We start from the raw sequence: 24,461 nt of genomic DNA, 5'->3' as shown, positions 1-24,461 counted from the left end.
CCTCCAGTTTGCTTCCCCTCCCCCCGCTTCCTCATCCCTCTTTAGGGACCCTTCTCACAAGAACCTCCTTCTGTAGGAGATCCAATCACTCCTGGTTTTGGGAGTGATAGAGGAGGTTCCAGGAGAGTCAAGAGGCAAGGGTTTTTATTCCTGCTGATTCCTAATCCCCAAGGCCAAGGGTGGGCTTCGGCCCATCCTGGACTTACGTGAACTCAAGAAATTTATGGTAAAGTTGAAGTTCCGCATGGCCTCACTAGGGAGCGTTATTCCTTCCTTAGATCTGGAGACTGGTACGTCGCACTCGACATAAAGGACATGTACTTCCACATTGCGATCTACCCAGCGCACAGACGCTTTCTTCACTTTGTGGTCAATCAACAGGACTTCCAACTCACTGGGCTTCCTTTTGGCCTATCCATGGCCCCCAGGGTATTACCAATGCATGGCTGTGGTGGCTGCCTTCCTTCGTTGACAATGTATCCAAGTGTTCCCATATCTTGATGACTGACTGGCTTATTCGGGGTCGCTCCAGAGATCAGGTGCAGTCAGATGTTCAGCTCACCATGAACATGTTCATTTGGCTGTGCCTCCTGCTCAATGTCGTGAAATCCACTCTGGTACCAACCCAGAGGATAGAATTCATAGGAGCAGTATTACTGTCAGGCGTTACCCGGGCAATTCTGCCAGAAGCACACTTCCAATCCCTGGTGAACATAGTCCACAGCCTGCAAAGCTTCCAGACCTTGACAGAAAATGTGCCTATGCCTCCTGGGACACATGGCCTCTTGTACGTTTGTGACTAGGCATGCCGGGCTGCGACTTCATCCAGGATGCGACTGCATCCACTCTGCATTTGGTTCAGTGGTCCTTCACTTCGTGACATCTCACTCCAACCCCACCGCCTAGGTAAGGCTTGGGAGTCATCTAATTGGAATCAATTATAAGCAAGCACTCAAAGAAGAAAAGACGGTTACTCACCTTTGTAACTGTTCTTCGAGATGTGTTGCTCATATCCATTTCAAACCTGCCCTCCTTCCCCTCTGTCGGAGTAGCTGGCAAGAAGGAACTGAGGCCGGGGCATGTATCTGGTGCCATAAAGGCGCCACTCCAGGGGGCACCTCAGCCAACCCACCAAGTGTTGCTAGAGTGAAAATCTCTGGATGATTGTGCACACAGCGCGCGCATACCTAATTTGGAATCGATATGAGCAACACATCTCCAAGAACAACAATTACAAAGGTGAGTAACCATCTTTTATTTAGGTTAGTCAGAAACAGAGAGGACTGTGAGGAACTACATAGACTTGACCAAGCTAGGTAAATGGGCAACATGAGGGCAAATGTTAATTTAACTATCCTACACAAGAAAAGGGCCTGGACATCATTGTAGACAACTCAATGTAGACCTCTACTCAGTGTGCAGCTGCAGTCAAAGGAGAACAAGAGGCATAAGAAATGGCATATAATGCCATTACATGAATCAGTGATATGTTTCATCTGGAGTTGTAGTTGCCCTGGCCCTGGGACTAGCCCCTCCTGCAGTTTTAATCAAGAGGGATAAGGCTTGCAGCTGTGATGCAGTAGCATAGAATGCTGTCCTGGAAGAGACACTGGAAATGAGATTGCTGGGAGAGGGGGAAGGATTTGGGAGGCAGTTAAAGGAGGAGACAACAAAAAGAGGCGGTGCTGGGGTAAAAGGGATTTGCCAGAGGAAGCTAGCTGGCTGAAGCGTGATGTGCAAGGAGCCTGGATGTGAGGGGCATACCTCCCTGTGAATGATGAGGTTGACCACTGGGACTTTGACAGGGAATACTGTTTAGGCGCCTTGGGAATGAGTGTGGCTGTCCAAGTAGAGGAGCTATTGTTCACAAATGGACCTGAGGAAAGCAAGAGAGTTGAAGGTGCTGGGATAACTGGGATGATGCTCAGGGATAGGAGGAGCCGATTCTTTCTTGGGTTGACACAGCATGGTATTAACAAATTTATTTTGTTGTGATGGTACTTTACAGTTTATTTTCCTAAGCAAGTATTTTTTACTTTATATTAGTGTTCTGTTATATGTATCTTATTGTCCCTACCAAATTTCTGGGTTTTTCCTTTTTAAAGTTTAAATTTTAAGATTATCTCCCTTGAATCGGTTTGCCTCTGCCTTTCTGCACAATAGGAATAGTCTAGCTGAGAACTGGGTCACTGCCTAATACTGCATGCAGTGTTGGTCACCTCACTGCTAAAACAATATTGCAGAAAATGCAAGGGGCTCAGAGAAGAGCAATGAAAATGGATAAGCATGGAAAAGACTGTCATATGAGGAAAAATTAAAAGATTGGGATGGCTTATCTTAGAAAGAAGATAATAAAAATAAATTAAAATGACTGTGTGTGTGAGAGAGAGAGAGCGTGCACACTTCTGTTTTTCACTGTCTCATAACAGAAAAACAAGGGGATGTTGAAATTGAAAGGTGGCAAATGCTCAAAGGAAGGCCTTGAAAGGGGTATACAGTTTCATGATTAAAGCTAGTCTCTGACTATTAGGATGAGGCCTTCATGGAGGCCTCCCACTCCAGCTGCAGGATTCTTAACCTTTTTTCTGATATATCTCATGCTGGCTACTGCTGGAGACTGGATACTGGACTAGATGGACCTTGAGTCTGAGTCTGATCCATTAAGGTAACTGGTATGTTCCTGCAAAAGTGGAAGAATTGGACTTGTTCCTTTTTTTTTTTTTTTTTTTTCTGCTTTATAACCTATAATGGGAAGAAACCTGGAGGAATATTTTAAAATGTTTTTTGTCTTTCCTGACCCCCCCTGCACAGCGTCTTTTTTTTATATTAGAAATTCAGATATTTTCTACTCCTTCCTGGAAGACTTTATAGATGGCTAAAGAACTGGTGGGATTATGGCATCCAGGCTTCAGTCTCCTGTGGAACTGCGAGAGGAAAGGATTTTATTTTGAGTGTTTAAAAACACTAATACACTTTTTTTCTTAACTCTGCTAAATCATTTCTATGTAATTTTCACCTTTTCTGAAGTCAGTGGAGTCACAATGGCATAAACATGGTGTAACAGAGTGGAGAATCAAGGTGTGAACTGCTTGTCAGGACTGAAAAACCTAAGAAGAAGATCCTAGTGAAAAAACAAACACCCAATTCCTGTCAATTGCAGGCAATAAAGGGTACCACTCCTATTCACTGGTCCTCGTAGTAGTGCTCTAGCAAAAAACAGGGAAAACATGACCAATTGTCTTGATGTTTCAAAGCCTAAAGATGAGATAAAATCCACTTTGGAGAAACACACACTTTCTTTGTACCTCCGTAAAGAAGGAAAAAGGAGACTTTTTTTTTTTTTTTTTCTGCATGTCACTTCTAGACTATGGAGATGAGGTAGTAAGTGTTTGTAACAAGTTTTCTGCCATTGACTTCATTGGTAGTAGGAACAAACTATAGCAAAATCCTGGATTCCATGTCTAAACTAGAAATTCTGCAGAAGCTGCATTTAAATGAAAAGGGGGAGGATTTTACTAAATTAATTAAATCAGATGAAAAGACCAATCAAGTTATAGTATTCCCTCGGTTATTTATTTTGGTATTCATTTCACAGGTTTTACACTGCCCCTGAATTTTCTCTTCTATATGCTGCAAGAGTTTTAAATTAAATTGCATTTTGGAAGCTGTCATGGGAAAGATGAAGGTTTTGGCAAATACGTAGGCTGTCGCAGGACTTTTCTCCAGCGTCAAAGGCACTGGAAATGGTTTGGGATTGTTGGCCATGTATATTGGCTTGAAGCTATTGCTGAAATGATCAGTTGAAAAATTGGTAGCACTAGTGATATTGTCATAATGGGATTTCAGTGGTAGCCACAGGGACGTGCTGGCCGCCACTTCCCGCAGCTCCCATTGGCCAGGAACGGCGAACCACAGCCACTGGTAGCTGCGGGGGCCTGTGCTTGCAGACAGTCAATGCTAGCAAAAGTCTCACAGCCCACAATCAGATTACCTTGATGGGCCGGCTGTGGGTTGCCCACCACTGGCTTAGAGCGTCCTCACCAGAAGCACTACAGCAGTGTAGCTGCCTTGGTACAGCTGTGCTGATGCAAGTGTAGACCTGCCCTAAGCCTGGTAAAGGGGATTTCCTGTAGTTCACATGGTACAGGCCTACCTTGTTAAAGGTGAAGGATTAGGGTTCTAGTCTTGGCTCCTCAGAGATGTGGGGGAGTGTGACTTTTCTAGTAAGCTGTCTGCAGCACACACATCCATTTCAGGAGGCAGGGGAGGGGCCTGCTGATCTGGATTGGACTGTGCAGTGCAAGGGAGTCTTGAGGAGGAATTTGGTGGGTATGCATGCTAGGATAAGGGAGTACAATGCAGGCCTGTGGCTAGCATAGGAGAAGGCACAAAGACCAGAGTAGGCAAATATACAAAGGGAATGATGAAATGGTATTTGCTTCCAGTCATGTCCCTTGGTACCTCCCTCTCCCTAGAACCAGTTCCTACTCCTTGATGTTTACATTATGCCCCTCCCCACCCTTTTGTAGTTAGGCTGCATGTTATCTTTCCACCTTCTCTCCTAAATCAGAACTTCCAACCCCTTCATCATTCTTGGGTTTTTTTGTTTTTCCTCATTGCATCTTTCTGGCACTGCAGTGCCTGGAACTGGGTGTTCCTGTCCTGGTGCATTTGCACTGAAGTCACAGAAAGGGACTGTCTCCTCCATGATACTGTGCTCAAGTGTGTATGTAATCTAGAATTGCATTGGTTTTGTGTAGGGGAGGCACTGGTTTGACATCTGCCCCCTCCTTCCTCCTCCTGGTTCTCACTCTTTTTCTTTGCTTCGCCAGTACCCGGGTGAGGAGGAGGAGGAGGAGGGGAGCGGGAGCAGTGAAGGATTGGATCCTCTCATCACTGAAGGGCATATCCCAGGGTCACGGAACCAGCTGCGCCGCCCACAATACCGGCAGCGCTTCTTCCCACCTTACCGTGCGGGACTGACCTTTGACCGCCGCTCACGGGTCTATTCCCATGCTGATGGCATACAGGTAAAACAACATCTGGAAACTATAATTACCCCCCTGCCCTGCTCTGCTCCCTTCTCCCTTGCTGCCCCATCTGCCTGTATGTCTGTGAATTTGTTTCTCAGTGGACTGATTCAGACACAGTTGTGACTGAATTTCCAGGTTGGTCTTCTGCTGGTGCACTTCCATCCTCATTAAACAACAATATAATTGTCCATCAAAAAAGGTATAACCAAGTTACATTACTCTGACATTCAAATGGTAATTGCAGGGCTTGGAAGGACTGGGGCAGCAGGATTCCACTTTCTCTGATGAAGGGGTGATTTGAGAAACCCAGCAATCTCCCACCTATTGCAATGATCTGTGGAGTTTGCTGGAGCCGGGGGACACCTGTTGCCTCTTCTGTGCATTTGTAGCCTTCATATTTCAGTAGTTCTCCAACTTTTCATTCTTTGTGGACAAGCCAGTAGCTCTCCATCCTTCCCGCCATCCCTTCTGCTAAGTCTGAAAAAGGTCACTTCTTATGGATCATCTGCTGTTCAGTGGATCTCGCTTGGAGGAAACTATTGATCTAGAGCTGTCTGTCTTTACTCAGTCTTTGCCCAGACATCATCCGCCCCATGAAAGGTGGTGGTGTAGGGGGGGAGAATATGGGCTCCTAACATCCATATAGGCTCTTCCATGTTCATTTTAAAGAAAGCAAGCAAGGGAAGAGTTCTGAAACTAAGGGATTATTTTAGTGTCATCTGTTTTGTAGTATGTTGAGAGCCTTCTTACTCCAAAGGGATAAGAGTAATAGTTCTATCTCAAACCGCTCTAAATGTCCAAGTTGTCTTTCCCTCCTGGGTGTTCACACCTTTCAGATTGTTGATGATTACTCCTATCTGTACTATCCATTTAGCCAACATTTGATGGGGATTCCTCTAGTTACTTTTCTGTCTCAGTTTTTCCACCAACAAATGGCATTACCTGATGTACCCTTTTCTTTTGCATGCTCTCTTGCTGTTTTTTTCATTGTCTTGATTCCACCCCTCCTCCACCTCAGCAGCTGCCCCTGTCAGGCTGCTAAAAATAGTTGGCATAGCTATATGCAGGCACAGCACGTGAAACTGCAAATGTCTTTAGTGCAGGTCTGTGCCTCTAGGAAACTTTGGAGGAAGAAAAGACCCAGGAAGGGCTGATATCTTAATATTCTTTTTGTGAAAGGGAGGATATTCCTCCTATCCCTATCGCATGAGTTTTAGCATTAGTGAAAAGACACAGATTGTCAGCTCCTGGAGACCGAAGTCCATTTTTTCCCCACAGATCTGGTATACTGAGCAGCAGCCCTACAAGCTTCCCAAACATAACTACCCTTTCTATTGTATCTTACCTCTGTCTTGAAGAAAGTTCATTCTCCGTAGCCCCTCTACTAAGATCACAAGTTAAAAATTCAGTTAATGCTAAATGTGGTGGTGGTGGTGGTGGTGGTGGTGGTATAACTGACTAAGTAGGAACTGTCGAGACTCATTAAAATCATTCCATATCTGACATCTCTTTTGTAGCCTTTGATAGCTTTTGCCCAAAACTCACAACTAGAATCAGTGCCCTAAAGCCAAAAGATTCTGTATTTCATTTCCTGGTGTCCTGTGTGCAATAATGATATAAGCAAATCTTGATAACTTCATACAGGCTTAAATTATAAACCTTAGTATCATAAAATAAAATAGTGGGGTAGACATGTTACCAAGGGGCTGGAAAGATGTACTGTAAAGAGAGATTAAAATAACTATTTATAGCTTTGATAAATTAATGATTAAGTGAGATATGATAACTCATCTTCAAGTATTTGAAGGGTGACAATATCAAGTAGGGAAAGAACGATCCTGGTTTGTCAGCACCGTGGACAAGATGACCTAATAGGATTTTTTTTCATCTCTAATTTCCTTGGCACTTGTTTTGAATTATTTTGATGAAAACTGGGTTAGGCTGGTTTAGAGATGCTGTGTTTATATGGCCTGGATTGAATAAACTTGGATTGGATTGATTTGGTATGGATTACAGTAACTCATCACTTAACGTCCTCTCGCTTAATGTTGTTTCGATGTTACGTCCCTGCCCCGTTACAGAACATGCTCATTTAAAGTTGTGCAATACTCCGCTATAACATTGTTTGGCCACTTGCTTTGCACACAGCTGACAGCCCCCCAACCCTCCCGGTGCTTCCCGCCCGCCTGCTCCCCCCATCTCCTGCCTGTGGAAATCAGGTGTCTTGTGGCGTTCAGGAGGCTGTGGGGAGGAGCGAGGGTGGCTGCACGCTGCATACCCTCCTTCCCCTGCCTCCTGCCTGCAGTGTTTAGGAGGGAGGGGGGAGGCTGCATGCCATGTCCTCGCTCTCTCCCCCCCTCCCCCAGCCTCCTGAACGCAGGCAGGCGGCTGGGGGAGCAGAGGGAAGGCGCTGATCTGTATTGGAGTAGATCAAAATGTGGACTGCATGAGTTGGATTGATATAGATTGCCCTAGACTGACTTAGAAGAATTATTTTATGTTGAAAGCCCAATCCTGCAAACCCTCCATAGTATGTATTGGCTTTACTTCATTGGGTGGCAAGAGATACAGTTTAGATTGGGTTTGGAATAGTTTTGACTGGGTAGGATTGGATAATATTGGCGTTTCTTGCAACAGTCTTTAGTCACAATGGACATTCCTTTCAGGTGACTTAACAGAGCTAGAGAGTGGCTTTCAACCAAGAGAGGTTCAACACAAAGATATCTGGGGTCCCAAAAGTGTTTAGAAATAACATCTTTCCACCAATAGCTTTCTTCCCATAGTGCATCTCTTTTTGCGATGAATAATACAAGAGCACGTGGTGCACTGGATTGGGGCACTCACAAGCATGGGTCAGAAAGATTTTTGGTAAGGTTTTTGCCTCTCTCTGGAGCAGTGAATAGGCATCCTCAGGTGGCTTTTCTACCATTTGTTTCCTTTGAGGAAGGAGAGGGGCATTGCTGGCTCGTGTACTTCCAGTTTTCTTCTTTGTCAGTGTAAGAGCCTTCTGACCATGTTGTTGTTCCTTCTTCGATACATAGGAATTGCCATACAGACCATTGGTCCATCTGCCCTGATATCTTGCTCCTGGCAGTTCTGCTCATTGGTCCATATAGTCAAGTATACTGCCTTGAATAGTAGATGTTCCTTCAATTCCAAGAAAGGAAAGACTCCTGTAATGCACTTGGCTAATTGTATAATGTTTTGAAAGCTTCTTGTCCCCTGCAACTGATTTATTTTGTACCTTGAAGTATGAGTTCTCTGTTCCTTTAATGGACAAAGTTATTATACAGTCTTTTTTTTTAAATCTAGCCATATTTGTTGACTGATACCCTGCAGCAGTGAGTTCCACAGGTCAGCTATATGCAGCATGAACATACATTGCCTTTGATTTGTTCTAAATTTACTGGCTGTTTTAATTTTACCGTGTTCCCCTTTTTTCTCATATCATGTCCCGTGATCAGAAGAGGAAGGACTAGCTGGCTTTCACTCCAACCATCTGTAGTTTAGAAATCCTCCATCAGCTGCCCACACATTCCATAATCCTTTTGTTTGGTCTTAGGGTGGTGATGGGGAAATCAAAGATGGGGTCCCAGAAGGAGCACAGCTTCATCAGCAAATCCATCGGAATCCCTCCTATCGTGCACGCTATCGCAGGTATGTATCATACACCCCCTCCTGTCCAAACTCACTGGATTAAAGCAGTCATGATGCTTATATAGTACCTAATAACATTTTGGTACAGAGTCCCCAGAATTCACAATACTTTCCACCATTTTACAGAGGGGAAGCTGATGGAGGGGTGATGGGACTTGCCCTTTGTGTGTGTGTGTGTGTGTAGAACTTCTGTCCTCTTCCCTAGTCTCTGGTGTCTCAACAAATGGCAACGTTCTAAAATTTGTCACATATTACCTGTTCTCTGTATGTCTACACTGCACCAAAACCAACCAAACAAAAACCAACCAACAACCCAACACAACAGCAAATCTCAGCCTAGAGCCCTGGTTCTGAGACCCTCCACCTGTGCTGGGTTTCAGAGCTGGGCTCCAGCCCAAGCTGGAACAACTACACTTGCTTTTTTTAGCCCAGTGGAGTGAGCTCCACAAGCCTGAGTCAGTTGACTTCAGCTCTAAAATTTGCTGCTGTGGGTTTTTTTGCAGTGTAGACAGACTATTTGAGTCATACCCTTCAAGATCTATAAGGACAGTTAGAGTCCTGATTTTTAATCAGGGCATTGCAATTACTCTGTAGTATCCTGCAGTTCAGACACTTTCTACAGGGACTTCGGAGTTGGCTAGGTGTGAGAGAGGACCTCAAGATTAAGGACTTGTCTGCATGGGGAAGTGATTATTCCACAACAGTTCCTTGTGTGTACACTTCTTCCACACTGAGTGCCTTCATGTGGTTTATCTTAATCCACTTCCAAGTCTTAAATTAAATCAGTTTGGGAAAATGGATTAAGCTAAACTGCACAAAGGCACTCTTACTGTGCAATAAGAGTCTGGAATAGCCATTGTGCTTTAAAGTCAAACTTCAGCTTATTCCACAGTGTCTTCCCTGTATAGACAAGCCCTAAGTTTGTTGAATGCTCAAGATAACTGACTGGGGGCAGGGGTAAAGGAGAGTTATTGCAGAGTTATTCTTGACATTCCTGTCAGAAAATGTGGTGCTTTTAAAGGGGGAGCTCATCAGACTGCTTTTGGGAGAGGTTGGAGAACTTCTCACTCCACTCCCAGAAAACAAAATGACCGGTTAGATGACTGGGATAAAAATAACACAGTGACAGGTCAGGTGGATTTCACATGAGCACTGGTGCCTTCCAGCAGCAAGTTCATGGACTCTTTTTTTGGGTTACATGTTTTCCATCTTCCACTGGCAATACAGGATTGTTCCCTTAACTCAGCAGGAAATTCTCCAATCCTAGTGTTAAATGACTCTCAGTGGAGCTTCCACCATATCAGTTGAGGAGATATAAGTTCTCTTTGGTTTCATGAGTACGACTGGTGCAACAAACAGGTTTAGGTAAAATCGAGACTTTATTAATTTTCATCCAAGACTTGAATCTGGAGACTACCAAACTTCTTTTTGAGACTTGGCCCCACTTCTAATGAACTAAGCCCCTCCAATTTGAAAGGACCAATCAGATGCTTGTCCTGGATGTGTCTCATTCATCCCACAAAGAGGGCATGAATGGTGAGTGTGAGATAAGAAGAGGTCCTGAACTGCATTTATCTGGAGTAAGGTCAGATCCTCTACTCAACTGTAATGACTCCAGATTCTTCACACAGACTCAGCATGAATCACACTCATTCTGTTAGAACTGGGACTAGAATCCATTGTCTTTAGCGCCAGAATACAAGCCTTGCACACCTTGGACTTATTATTAGTCCATATCCTCTCTGTGCGCTCCTCCTATGGGGATCACATCACTTACTCCTACATTTGAAGTCAGAGTAATTCCATACTGTTTTCTGTGTGAGATCAGTGGGCAGGATTTTGCCCTGCTGTAAATCCAGAGTGATTGAGGTTTTGCTGTTAAACCTCTATTTTTGGAAAGCTGTATAGGCCCTTAGTTCCTGTGGTGAGGGTCAGGATGGCTTAAGCCACATAGCTAATGGAAACTGGGTGGTAGGCAGTACATATTTGTGGTCACTGTTTTCAATTGTGTTGGCTTGACACTCTCCAAAACCGTTCCTGTACGGTAGGAAAGGAAGCCTACAAGGGGTTGGAGTGGGTATCTTGTCCTTTGTTGCTGCAGTGAGATGGATTGGATGAATTCATGGGTCTGCACCATCTCTGATTCACAGCTGAATCCAGTTAAAGTTTGATCTGATAGAATTCAAAGGGAACTTGCTTGAGATGGCTCTTATCACCTGGAGAGATTCTACTGGTAGCAATTATTGGGTTTTTTTTTTAAAATACCTATTTTCTCTGTATCTCCCCCTGTTCAGGGGACCCCCACGTCCACGCCCTGCATCAGTGGTCGGAGAGGCTGAAAACAAGGAGAACCAGCACGAGGCTAATGCTATGAGCCAGCAGCCATCCCGTCGTGGATACCGGCGCCCATACAATTATCGGCGCCGACCCCGCCCGCCTAATGCTCCATCCCAAGATGGCAATGAGGTGAGAGCATCCCTGGCAATGAGGAGAGGTATATTGAGTTCTGGGACTGGTGCTACCAACATATACACCTAAGACAACTCTGTAGCTTTTAGCTTCCCTCACCTGCTGCCTATGTGCCTAACCCTGTGTTGAAAGGCGTGGGCAGAGAATATCATAGTTAAGTGTTGAGATTGCCAAAACTGGTGGTAAATGTGAGGGTGGTTGTATTTGATATAATCACCTGTCCTATTAGAAACTTGCTCAAGAACCAACAACTCATTTCACACAGGCTGGTAAACAGCCATCAGATGGGAATAACTGTTGGCCATTCCTGAACTGAAACCAGTGTCCTTTAGGTGATGGAACTCCATTGCTTTTCCCCACTCCCTCTGAGCCATCCATCGCTCTTCAAAAAGGGTCTAGTTGCAGAGTCCAGCAAGAAACTTAGCGATGAAAGGCTCTGAGTTTCATTCCCCAAACCACATGAGACAGCGGATCTCCCTCCATGCTGGAGCTGAATTGGAAGTAGTGTGCTAAAGGCAAAACTCTACTATGGTCAATATTTGAGGATTCATTTTTCTTGGGATTTCCAAGCCTCAATTACTGATACTCAGGGGTGAAAGTGAGCCAGTACGGACCAGTATCCGCACCAGCCCACACCCAGCCCATATTAAAGTGCTGGCAGCGCTTTAAGGATGTCCCTTTTGCGCCTGCCCCTCCCCTCCCCCCAGCCACTGACTGGGGGGGGTGGGGGCGGGCAGGCAAGGGGAGCAATTGCCCTGGGGACAGCTCCAGACCCTTTAAATCAACATGGAGCCCCGGGCAGCACGAGACAGGTGGCCTGTAAGTGCTGGCTGAGGGATGCTGATCCCAGCCCCATCCCTTCTGCCAGAGGCCCCGCCCCTTCCAGGAGCCAGAGCCAACCCACCCCGTATCCTCCGTTACTTTCACGCCTGCTGATACTAATACTGAATGGAGGAAGGGGCTGAAAATCATCACTTTGTCTACTCCATGCAACTTTTTGTTCTTTCAGATTAAGGTGGCCGAAACACCTCCTGAGAACCCTGCTCCAGTGACCGAGCAGAGCAGTGCTGAATAATGTCCGGCTCCCGAGGCACCTTTACCATCCCTCAGGTAAGGAATACAGGAAAATCCAGAGTTTGAGCAAAATTTTCTCCTTCGCTCTATGGAGTGGTAACCAACTGGTCATTTGCAATCAACTGGTCGATCCTAGAGGATCTCCTGGTCGATCACACTATCTGGTGGGGCTGCCACTAAGACAGGCTCCCTGCCCACCCCAGCCCCACGCTGCTCCCAGAGGCAGCCAGCATGGCTCTGAGGGCAGGGGTGACAGGGGTCTCCCTCTGCACACTGCTCCTGCCCACAAGCACCACCCCCACAGCTCCCGTTGGCCAGGAACGGAGAACTGTCACCAATGGGAGCTGTAGGGGCGGTGCTTGCAGAGAGGGCAGCACAGAGAGCCATGTGCTGCCCGCCCCTTCCCCGGGGCAGCAGGGGTGCGCTGGGCCCTTCCAGGAGCGGTGTGGGGCTGGGGCAAGCAGGGAGCCTGCTTTAGTGGCAGCCACGCTCCATCACTGACCGGGAGCAGCCAGAGGTAAGTGCTACCTGGCCGGAGGCAGCACCCCAACCCTGAGCCCCCTTCTGGAGCCAGAATCCCAAACCCCCTCCTGCACCAGTCCCCTGCTCCAGCCCTGACCTCCCTCCCAGAGCTAGAACCCTGAACACCCTCCTGCACCTCAATACTCTGCTCCAGCCCAGAGTCCTCTCTGCGTCCAAACTCATTCCCAGAGCCCACACCCCCTCCTACACTTCAACCTCCTGACCCAGGCTCAGCCCAGAGCCTCCTCCCACACTGCAAACCCTTCAGCCCCAACCCACAGCCCGCACCCCTTCCCAAACCCCTACCCCAGCCTGGTGAAACTGAGTGAGGGTGGGGGAGAGTGAATGACTGGGGGGCTGGGAGGATGGAGTGAGCGGGACAGGGCCTTGGGGAAGGGGCGAGGTAGATCCTGGGTTGCCCTTACTTTCAAAAAGTGATCTTGGGCATAAAAAGGTTGGAGACTACTGCTCTATGGCCTAGTAATTGGCAAACCACTACCATCTTAATTTCCCCTTTGCACATTGAAAGGGCTGTCTATCTCCAGGAAGGCTCACAAAAGTCACCTGACAATATCCTCTCAGACACTGCAGCTAGAGGGAGTTGGGTTTATTTGATGGCAGCCATGGAGCCTTGGGATGCTGGCGCCACAATTATATTCCGTAGCACAGAAATGATTCTGTAATCTTCCGCCGTTCGTTTTGCTGCATGTGCAGGGTCCCTTGCCCCAATCCCAGAGGCATTTTCAGGTGGAGATTACTTTGTCTTGACACTTGAAGTCCAACTTGCTCATCCTTATTTTCCTAAAAATTTATTTTTCTCTGTTATGGGGTCTGCCCCCATGCTCGTATCCAACCCACACTTCATCTAGGACTCAGGTGTGGGTGGAAGACCAGATATTAGGAATAGGGGGTGAGGAACATGGCTGCAAGAGATTTCATCTCAGAATAGAATCTGTCAGGAGCAATCCTGACGATTTTTCTCAGGGTTCAGCCTTGGGGCCAAATGAAAGCCTGGCATAACTGCAGTGATATCAAAGGAATTGCATCAGAGATGGATTAGGTCCCCTGATATTTAAAGGCCTGTGTACATAATTGCATAACATGAGTTCTTCTTCGAGTGATTGCTCATATCCATTCCAGTTAGGTGTGCGCGCCGTGCGTGCACGCTCGTCGGAAACTTTTTACCCTAGCAACTCCAGTGGGCCGGCAGGTCGCCCCCTAGAGTGGCGCCGCCATGGCGCTTGATATATACCCCTGCCGGCCCACCCGCTCCTCAGTTCCTTCTTACCGCCGTGTCGGTCATTGGAACTGTGGAGCACGGCTTTGCTGTCTTCCACGTCCCTAGTTCTCCTTCGTTGTATAGTTCATAGTTGTAGTTAGTAGTAAATAGTTGTTAAGTATAGTCAGTTAAGTAGTATATTGTAAATAGTTGTAAATAATAGTTGTAAATATTTGTTAGCCGGTTTGGGCCGTAGCCCTTCCCGGCACCGGGCCCATGCCTGGTTCGCTGGGCTTCAAGCAATGCATGGCCTGTAAGAAGCCGATGCCGACCAGCGATCCCCACAACGCGTGCCTAAAGTGCCTGGGGGAATCGCACATCTCGGACAAGTGCCGCATTTGCAAGGCTTTTAAGCCTAGGACAAAGAAGGAGAGAGACCAGAGACTGAGGACTCTCCTTATGGAAGTGGCACTCAACCCGGCAGCTTCACAGACCGTCACCTCTACACCGGCACCGGACCGCGCCGGCACCGGAAAGACTCCCTGGCACCGACCTTCCCCGGCACCGGGTCCCGAAGCAAGGCCCTCGAAGTCTGCAACTCCATCCAGGCAGACTCGAGTGGAGCGCCCGGCACCTGCCTCGGCCGCGGCACTACCGACAGGGATCCCGTCGACTCCGGGCCCGGAGGGTCCGTCGAGTCCGGTCCCGCCTAGCTCCCCCATAAGATCTGGGGTTGAGCTATTGGTCCCGTCGACACCGGAGACCTTTGCCTCGGCACGGGACCTAATCGCTGTAACTGAGCCAACTCAGCCTCCACCCCCGGTACCTCCGGTGCGGGTTGTGTCCAGAGGCAAGCCGACGATGAGAGCGCCGTCTCGGGACTCACGCTCGCTGTCGAGGTCCCGTCACCGTGGTCGCTCCAGATCCCGGCGCCGCTCGCAGTCCCGGCACCGCTCCCCTCGGCGGTACTGGTCGCACTCGCGGCACCGGTCATCCTCCAGGCAGTCCCGGTCTGGTTCCAGTCACCGATACCGGGACTCTAGGAGCCGTTCCCGCCGTTGATCAACTCCCCGGTTGACCTCCCGGCACCGAGCTGGTGGCAGGTCCCGGTCGACCTCCCGGCACCGTGTCGGTGGCAGGTCCCAATCCCGGCACCGAGTCAGCGGCCGGTACCGGTCCCGATCCCGGCACCGAGTCCAAGACAGACCCCGGTCCCCATCCCGGCACCGGTATGACTCCTGGTACCGGTCCCCGGCACCGAGAACATCTTCGGCGCCAGGACGAGGGGATTCCTACCAGCCGCGTTCGGCCCCTCCATGGCCTTCCAGACAGCCGTCTGTGTCGTCGCAGGCAGACAGTGTTTATGCACTGGGCACAGACAGGCACGCGGCCCTTTTTCAAGACTCTCCTCAACAGGACCAGGGACCGCAGCGGTGGGGGTTCTGGACACCCTAGGCATATCACCAAGCCCAGGGCCCCCAACAGCTTCCTCCTAGGCCTGCGACGACTGAGCACAGGGCGCCGGAGGCATCGCTGTCTCGCCCTCCCCCCCCCTCCGGACGAGGAGGACAGGTCAAAACAGTAGGACCCTGAGCTCCCTCCGGAGTCAGAGGCGTGGGCTCAGACAGACCCCCCGCTGGACACTCTCTTGCCAGGGATCTCCTCATCGTCTTCTCCCGATTGAGGCTGTGGCAGGCACTTCTTCCACCAGCCCTCCCCCACTCGATCTCAGGGCACACCAGGACCTCCTCAGGCGCGTAGCGCAGAACTTGAGCCTGCAAGCTGAGGAGGTCTCCGAGATCGAGGATCCCGTCGTGAGCATCCTCTCCTCAGATGCTCCCACCAGGGTCGCCCTGCCCTTTATTCGGACGATCCAGGCCAACGCCAATACGATCTGGCAATCACCAGCCTCCATCCCCCCTACTGCACGTGGCGTGGAGCGGAAGTACATGGCCCCCTCCAAGGGCTATGAGTACCTCTATGTTCACCCGACACCGTGCTCCCTCGTGGTGCAGTCGGTGAACGAGAGGGAGCGTCATGGACAAGAGGCCCCAGCTCCCAAATCCAAGGAGGCCAGGCGTATGGACCTCCTCGGCCGCAAGGTCTATTCGGCGTGGGCCCTTCAGCTCAGGGTTTCCAACCAGCAAGCCCTCCTTAGCCGCTACGCCTTTAACTCTTGGGTGGCAGCGGATAAGTTTAAAGAGCTGTTGCCACAGGAGGCGCGTCAAGAATTTGCGGCAATTCTTGACGAGGGCAAGAAGGTCGCAAGAACCTCGTTGCAGGCCTCCTTGGACACAGCGAACTCGGCTGCTCGTACCCTCGCCTCAGGGGTTACAATGCGCCGCATCTCCTGGCTTCAGGTTTCTGGCCTTCCACTGGAGCTCCAATACACCATCCAGGACCTCCCGTTCGAAGGCCAGGGCCTGTTCTCGGAGAAGACAGACCCCAGACTAAAAAGTCTGAAGGACAATCGGGTCATTATGCGCTCCCTTGGGATGCACACGCCCGGGACACAACGCAGACCCTTCCGGCCGCAACAACAGCAGCAGCGCCGGCCGTACCCCCAGTTCCGCCAGCGGCAGGACCTCAATAGGCGCCGCGGCAGAAATTGCAGGCGCAGGCAGTCGGGGAATCAAGGGGGGCAGAACCAAAGCTCCTCCAAAGCCCCACCTGGACCCAAACCTTCGTTTTGAAGGTGCGCCCGAGGGCGTAGTACCAGTTTCCCCCACGGATCCTTCCCCCCTGTTTTCCAACCGCCTTTCGTTTTTTCCAGCAGGCGTGGACCCAAATAACATCCAACCACTGGGTCTTACGCACTGTGCAGACGGGATACCGTCTGCAGTTTATGTCTTTCCCTCCCTCCCGCCCCCCACCCTCGTCCCTCTTCAGGGATCCCTCTCACGAGCAATTCCTCCGCCAGGAGGTGCAGACACTCCTCGACAAAGGAGCCATAGAGGCGGTTCCGGAGAACGAGAAGGGCAAGAGGTTTTATTCCCGCTACTTCCTCATCCCCAAGGCCAAGGGAGGCCTCAGACCTATCCTCGACCTGCGGGAACTCAACAAACATCTGGTGAAGTTGAAGTTCCGCATGGTATCCCTGGGGACCATTATCCCATCTCTGGATCCTGGAGACTGGTATGCCGCCCTCGACATGCAGGACGCTTACTTTCATATCGCCATATGGCCACACCACAGACGTTTCCTTCGGTTCGTGGTCGACCGCCATCATTACCAATTCGCGGTCCTCCCGTTTGGCCTCTCTACGGCCCCGAGGGTATTCACCAGATGCATGGCTGTCGTTGTCGCACATCTTGGGCGCAGTCGCATTCACGTGTTCCCTTACCTCGACGATTGGCTGATTCCGGGCACGTCAGAGCTGCAGGTCCGCAGCCACATCCGCAGGATCACCGGCCTTTTTACTGCCTTGGGCCTCATGATCAACGTGGACAAGTCCACTCTGCTCCCCTCGCAGAGGGTAGAGTTCATTGGGGCCGTCCTGGACTCCACCTTGGCCAGGGCCCTTCTGCCGTTTGCCCAGGTTCCGGTCGCTGTCAGCCATCATTCAGCGCTTGCTGGCGGCCCCCCTGACCTCTATAAGGACATGCCTAACCCTGTTAGGCCACATGGCAGCCTGCACGTTTGTGACAGGTTATGCACGGCTCCGCATGAGGCTCCTCCAATCTTGGCTCATCGCGCAATACCGGCCGGCCAGACAGTCGCTAGACACGCTTGTCACAATCCCCCAGGGGGTGTTGGATTCCCTCGGCTGGTGGCTAGACCAGTCTGTCGTGTGTGCGGGGCTCCCATTTCACCCACTCCAACCCTCGGTGTCCCTAACAACGGATGCCTCAGATTTCGGCTGGGGGGCCCACCTGGGAGCCCTGAGGACATGGCCTGTGGTCCCCACAGGAGGTGGATTTACACATCAACATGCGGGAGTTGAGAGCGGTCCGCCTTGCTTGTCAAACGTTCTGTCATCAGCTTCGAGGTCGTTGTGTCGCGGTATTCACCGACAACACAACGACCATGTACTATATCAACAAGCAGGGCGGCACCAGATCCTCTCCCCTATGTCACGAGGCGATGCGACTCTGGGACTTTTGTATAGCCCATTCCATTCACCTCACGGCTTCCTTCCTCCCCGGAGTACGGAACATGCTGGCGGACCGCCTGAGCAGATCCTTCCTCTCGCACGAGTGGTCCCTTCGCCCGGACGTCGCCCTCTCGATCTTCCAGAGGTGGGGTTGTCCCCGTGTGGACCTCTTCGCGTCCAAGGGGAACAGGAAATGCCAGGCGTTCTGCTCCTTTCAGGGCTGGGAACCCGGGTCTATAGCGGACGCCTTCCTTATCCTGTGGATGACCCATTTGTTCTGCGCGTTCCCTCCGTTCCCACTGGTCCACAAGGTCCTTCTGAAGGTGCGCACGGACAGGGCCTGCGTGATTATGATAGCTCCAGCGTAGCCCAGGCACCATTGGTACCCCATGTTGCTGGATCTGGCCATAGCCAACCCAGTCCTCCTGCCCCTTCACCTGGGCCTGATCACCCAGGACCACGGCAGTCTCTGTCACCCGGACCTCCAGTCACTGCACCTCGCAGCGTGGCTCCTGCGTGGCTGACCAGATCCGAATTACGCTGCTCTACCCCGGTACGGGAGGTGCTCCTGGGCAGCAGGAAGCCTTCCACCAGAGCGACGTACTCGGCCAAGTGGAAGCGTTTCTCCTGTTGGTGCATGGAGAGGGGTTTCCTCCCTATGGAAGTTTCGGTCGCCAATATTTTGGACTACATTTGGTCCCTCAAGCAACAGGGCCTGGCGATATTGTCCCTTCGGGTTCACCTGGCGGCTATCTCCACCTTTCACCCGGGTGGGGATGGCCGCTCGGTTTTCTCTCACCCGACGGTGACTAGATTCCTGAAGGGACTAGAACGTCTCTACCCCCAGGTTCGACCCCCTGACCCTACCTGGGATCTCAACCTGGTTCTGGCTCGGCTAATGGGGCCCCCTTTGAGCAGTTTGCGACTTGCTCCCTGCTCTATCTTTCTTGAAAGACTGCCTTTTTAGTAGCCATCACTTCAGCTAGACGGGTGTCGGAACTCCGGGCCCTCACGGTAGACCCCCCGTATACGGTCTTCCATAAAGATAAGGTACAGCTGAGACTGCACCCTGCCTTTCTGCCCAAAGTGGTCTCAGCCTTTCACGTCAATCAGGAGATCTTCCTCCCTGTTTTTTTCCCAAAGCCTCATTCGTCACGCAGGGAGCAACACCTCCACTCGCTTGATGTCCTTCGGGCTCTCGCGTTTTATGTGGACAGAACCAAACCGTTCCGCAAATCCCCCCCAGCTTTTTGTGGCAGTAGCGGACCGCATGAAGGGGCTTCCCATTTCCTCGCAGAGGTTATCCTCATGGGTAACGTCCTGTATCAGGACCTGCTATGACTTGGCCCACGTCCCTACGGGCCGTGTGACTGCGCACTCTACCAGGGCGCAGGCGTCGTCGCTGGCTTTCCTCGCCTGTGTGCCCATCCAGGAGATCTGTCTGGCAGTGACCTGGTCATCGGTCCACACCTTTGCTTCCCACTACGCCCTGGTCCAGCAGTCCAGAGAGGACGCGGCCTTTGGGTCTGCAGTGCTCCATGCTGCGACTTCTCACTCCGACCCCACCGCCTAGGTAAGGCTTGGGATTCACCTAACTGGAATGGATATGAGCAATCACTCGAAGAAGAAAAGACGGTTACTCACCTTTGTAACTGTTGTTCTTCGAGATGTGTTGCTCATATCCATTCCACACCCGCCCTCCTTCCCCACTGTCGGAGTAGCCGGCAAGAAGGAACTGAGGAGCGGGTGGGCCGGCAGGGGTATATATCAAGCGCCATGGCAGCGCCACTCTAGGGGGTGACCTGCCGGCCCACTGGAGTTGCTAGGGTAAAAAGTTTCCGACGAGCGTGCATGCGCGGCGCGCACACCTAACTGGAATGGATATGAGCAACACATCTCAAAGAACAACAGTTACAAAGGTGAGTAACCGTCTTTCCATGCTTTTCTTCCTGTCCATTCAAGGAATATCAAACTGTTTTATGATTGTATTGAGATACACACTGTTCCAGTAAAGTCAGTTTTCCATCAGACAGTTTTTAGACAATATGCATATAAGAGACTCAACAGTATCTTTGTAACTAGGTCATGAGACGTGTCAATGGTGTTTGTTTCTGTACTTGCTACACTGCCTCACTATGTTGGTGCATTTTTTGGGAATATCTGGTACTGTCGCATAGCACCTCAGCAGGGGGCAGAGTGCCTGGCGGACATGCACATAGAGCAGCACCAGCAGCTTGGAATGCAGTGCACTGCAGGATTGCCACCCACTCAAAGATCTTGGAGGAAGGTGGAGCAACTAACTGGTTATACAAGCGTTGTTGGGAAGTGGGGCCCTGTCTACGTTGCAAAATAAATGAGATTTAACTGGTTACAAGTAGACAATCATGTGCCAGACAAGGTCAGTGAGAAGGGAAGCACACTGTGATTGGTCACAGCTACTAACAGTGTTATACAAGGACAGAAGTTGTGCTTAGAGCCAACAGTCTTACTGGTTTATTGTTTTATACCACATTCCTTGCTGATGTAGCTACAAACTTGGTTAAAAGTTAGTGCAGACAAGGCCTAGGAATTAATCAAGTGGGGAGTATTTGAAGAATTAAATAAAGAAATCACTTGTTTAATTTGACCTTTTCTACAGGTGTCCTAAAGTGTAATAACAAAAATAACACCAAAGAAAGATCCAAGCAATAAAATGAAAACAAGTGACAAAAACAATGAAGATTTGAAACATCGGAACTTAAGAGAAATAAAAAATATACCAGCAGCCGAGATCCAGGGAACGCCTGCAACAGACGTATAGAGAGAGAGTGAGAGTGAGAGCGACCTCCCCAGCTTCCATGACAACTGCGGGGTTTTTTAAAATTTCACCATTTCGCTATTATATAATTTTTTTTCCCCTCCAGTTTTTCTTTTGGTACCAAACTAAGAAAAGAGAAGGTGGGGGGGAAACCCCAACCAAAGAAATAAAATTTTAAGTCAAAAGCTTTTTTACTGGATGCTGGTGCTAAAACCTCCCGGGTGTGATGAGGTATTTGTTTGTTTTTGTGCTAGTCCTGTTTAATTTCAGGATACGGGGAGGAGAAATTTCTGCTTTCCTTTGTAAGATCTATATGAAAATGTGCAGTGTGGGTGACGTTCCTCACAAATAAAAGTGATTTAACTTCCAAAAAACAAAACAAATGAAAGGTACATGTCTCTTCCATGTTTACTTTTAAAACAGCCTGAACTACTGACTTTGTTCTTTCAGCACTTTAACAGCAGCTATCATTTTGTTGTTTTATGAGTACACTTGATTTGTTTACAGCGCCCAAAAGCATGCTGGACACTACAGAAGAATTCCGACATGCTTGTGTTGTGTCAACTTTGTGCCATCACAGCCAGTGTCCAGTTGTCAAAAAGCAGCTGTAATGTCCCCTCCTTGGGACTACCCTCCTGCTGTCACAACCAAACTATGTATCCCCTTCTTTGAGTGACTGCACATTCCACCCTTGTGTGAATGTGCCCCACCTGCAATTGTTGGAAATTTTTCCCCTCAGTGGTACCCATCAGGGCAGTTTGAGTGCCCTCTGCTGCATGCCACTGTATGCTAGTATAAAGGGTCCAGCCTTCCCCAGAGCCTCCTCAGTTGCTTCATACTGCCTGTGACAGTCATTGGAATTGCTTGGCATGCCTTAGTAAATTTTTACTGTAGTTTGTTGAACATTTATAATAGTTTTTTGGTGTTATAGTAGATTAGTACTTAGAGTGTAGGCAGGATTAGTTTCTCTTTCAGTCCCTGGTTTGGGATTTCCATTTCTCTGTGCAGAGGGATGCTTCAGTCACCAGACTTCAAACCCTGCATCGCTTTTGTTAGGCCAATGCCTGTGTGCAACCCACACTCAAGCTGCTTAAAGTGTTGAGGGGAAGCTCATATTCTGGATCATTACCTCGAATCAAGGGGAAAAGCCTGTTCTCACAGTGGTCTCTCTCTGCACAGATGTATCCAGATAGCATTTCCTGTTGGTTTTGGTCGCAAATAGGTCTATCATTGTTGCATCCTACAAGGTCACAGTCCCAGTTCTCGAGGCTTTCCTTCTACACTGATCGAACAAGCTCGGCTACACTTTTTCTCTGATCACGCTCCTACACAAAGTGTTGGTAAAGATCAAATGGGACCATGCTCTCAGGTTATACTAATGGCCCCAGCAGGAGTAATTCTCCACTCTTCTGCATCTGTCAGTGGAGGTTCCAGTTTTACTTCCATTAGACCCAGACTTAATCTCCCAAAATCAGTCAGCTGCTCCACCTGAAGCTGCAGGTGCTTCATTTAAGAGCTTGGAAGCTCCATGGGTAACTCCTAAGGATGAGTCTTGCCCAGAAAAAAAGTTTGCAGTGGCTTGTTAAATAGTGGAAAGCCTTCCACCAGGTCTGCTTACATGTCAAAATGGAAACATTTTTCCCTCTGTTCTCATTAATCTGGAGTTTTACCAATGCAGTCTTCAATCTTGCATATCCTGGACTATTATACCTACAATAGCAATGGCTGGCAGTTACTGCTTTCAAGGTCCACTTGGCAACAGTATCAGCTTTCCATTCTCATGGACAACTGTTTTATGTATTTTTTTTCTAACAATTTGACAGATTTTTGAAGGGCCTGGAAAAGTTGTGCCTTTAGCTAGGGAACCTGTCTCCCCTTCTCTCCCCCTGGGACTTGATCTTAGTTTAGTCAAGATTCATGGAGCCTCCATTTTGAATCTCTAGCAACATTTTCCTTGCTGTATCTATCACTAAAGTTGGCTTTCCTAGTAGCCATCACTTTGGTCAGGAGGGTTTCTGAACTGCATCCAAACCGCCTTATAAAGATAAAATAAATTTCTGCTGTCATCTGAGATTCCATTCTAATGTGGTATCTAATTTCCATATATTTACCTACATTTTATCCAAAACGACATGTCAATAGGGAGGTGCAACACTAACACACCCTAGATGTTAGAAAAACTTTGTCATTCTATGTAGTCGGGACTAAACAGGTCCATTTACCAGTCCAACTGTTTGTGGTCACTGCAAACCATGAGTGGGATGGACATGTGAAATACATCTTGAACAACAATGGTTACATAACATTGGTAACCATTTTTTTTACCACAGGAGCCCCTGGTTCAAGGGCCATGCTGTGTGAGTGGGAGGGGGAAACCAGGATACCTATTCCATCAGGCTTTGGCTTCAGTCAGGCATTAGGGCCCTAAATTTACAAGTTCACTGTCACTCGGGTGAGGGTCTTAAACTGCAAAGGTCCCTGAAACAAGCCTCCATTCCACAGCAGCAAGATAGATCCCATGGGGCTAACAGAAGCTTTTTATATGAAATCAGTATAAGATTCCTGACTGTAATGGCCTGGGAAAAGAAAGTTCTCATTCTTGTGTGGGTTGGTGGTTGAACTTTATTTAGCACCTCCACCCAGCATGTGCTAATCCTGCTGCTAATGCTCCCAAAAGAACTGTCTAATCCCTATCTGCCTGCAGCCAAGCTCAGTCACATTCCCACCCAGTGCCTGTCCTAATTTCCGGACTCCTCTTGCAAGTGCCATGACTCCACTCCTAGTGGTCAATCTCCTCCAGAATGTTGAATACTTGAACCACCCATCCCTCTAACTGTACCACTTTATGCTTTCCTGCCTGTTTAACTGGCAAGAGCTCCACCTACTCCACACACACATATATTAAACCATATGTCTGCTTGCTTCCACATGCACACCTTCCTTTTGCTAGCTGCAAATCTTACCATTTCCCTTCTGTAGAATGCTGCAAAAAGAGAAGGGTTTAAAGGGTTAAAGTCTTACATATGCCATCTGCACATCTATGTGATTAAGCAGCAGGGAGCATTGTGTGGGATGGTTGTCCATTTCTCCTTTTCTGGTTGCCTTGCTGTTACTGGTGCCCTGTATTCTGCAGGCAGCTTAATAATTAAAAATCATATCAAATTCTGTGGGGACTGACTTCTTCGGTTTACAGTAAGATGCAGGGTGTCAGATGGGAGAGCTGAGATCCAAGGCATCTTGCTAACAGCTGCAGTGCAGGTAAGTTGGGGTATTTTATATTTTCTGTGCCCCACTTGCTCCTGTCGCTTTCTGTGTGTGAATGTGATGGAACCTAAATTGGAACTGAAAAGCCAGCCCCCATCTGGTGATTGCAATGGAAATGCCCTGTTCACTTTTGGGATTAGTTATTAAGTCTCATGTTGAGACACTCTAAGGCCACGTCCAGACTAGGAATTAAAATCGATTTTAGATACGCAACTTCAGCTACGAGAATAACGTAGCTGAAGTCGAATTTCTAAAATCGAGGTACTCACCAGTCTGGACGGTGCGGCATCGATGTCCGCGGCTCTCCGCGTCGATTCCGGAACTCCGTTCGGA

General features: G+C 49.0%; 2 protein-coding genes across 3 annotated transcripts in view; both read left to right on the top strand.

Annotated features, from left to right (window-relative positions):
• The window catches only part of YBX3 (Y-box binding protein 3), a 50,525-nt gene extending 29,273 nt beyond the window's left edge, over positions 1-21,252 (top strand). Inside the window, exons 6-10 of one of the 2 annotated variants that reach the window (XM_050944321.1) lie at positions 4,833-5,030; positions 8,596-8,690; positions 10,985-11,156; positions 12,169-12,269; positions 20,706-21,252. In XM_050944321.1, the coding sequence (XP_050800278.1) occupies positions 4,833-5,030; positions 8,596-8,690; positions 10,985-11,156; positions 12,169-12,234 (531 nt within the window). In that variant the 3' untranslated portion in view covers positions 12,235-12,269; positions 20,706-21,252. The remainder of the gene's footprint in view (positions 1-4,832; positions 5,031-8,595; positions 8,691-10,984; positions 11,157-12,168; positions 12,270-20,705) is intronic. The other variant, XM_050944331.1, reaches the window with a different exon arrangement.
• Positions 1-24,461, top strand: part of LOC127046810 (uncharacterized) — a 278,001-nt gene that overhangs the window by 137,697 nt on the left and 115,843 nt on the right. The window lies entirely within an intron of this gene.

This window comes from Gopherus flavomarginatus, chromosome 1 (assembly GCF_025201925.1).
Source record: "Gopherus flavomarginatus isolate rGopFla2 chromosome 1, rGopFla2.mat.asm, whole genome shotgun sequence".
Taxonomy (NCBI): Eukaryota; Metazoa; Chordata; order Testudines; family Testudinidae; genus Gopherus; species Gopherus flavomarginatus.
The sequence above is the reverse complement of the archived record's forward strand: the minus strand, read 5'-3'. Positions and strand labels throughout refer to the sequence as shown.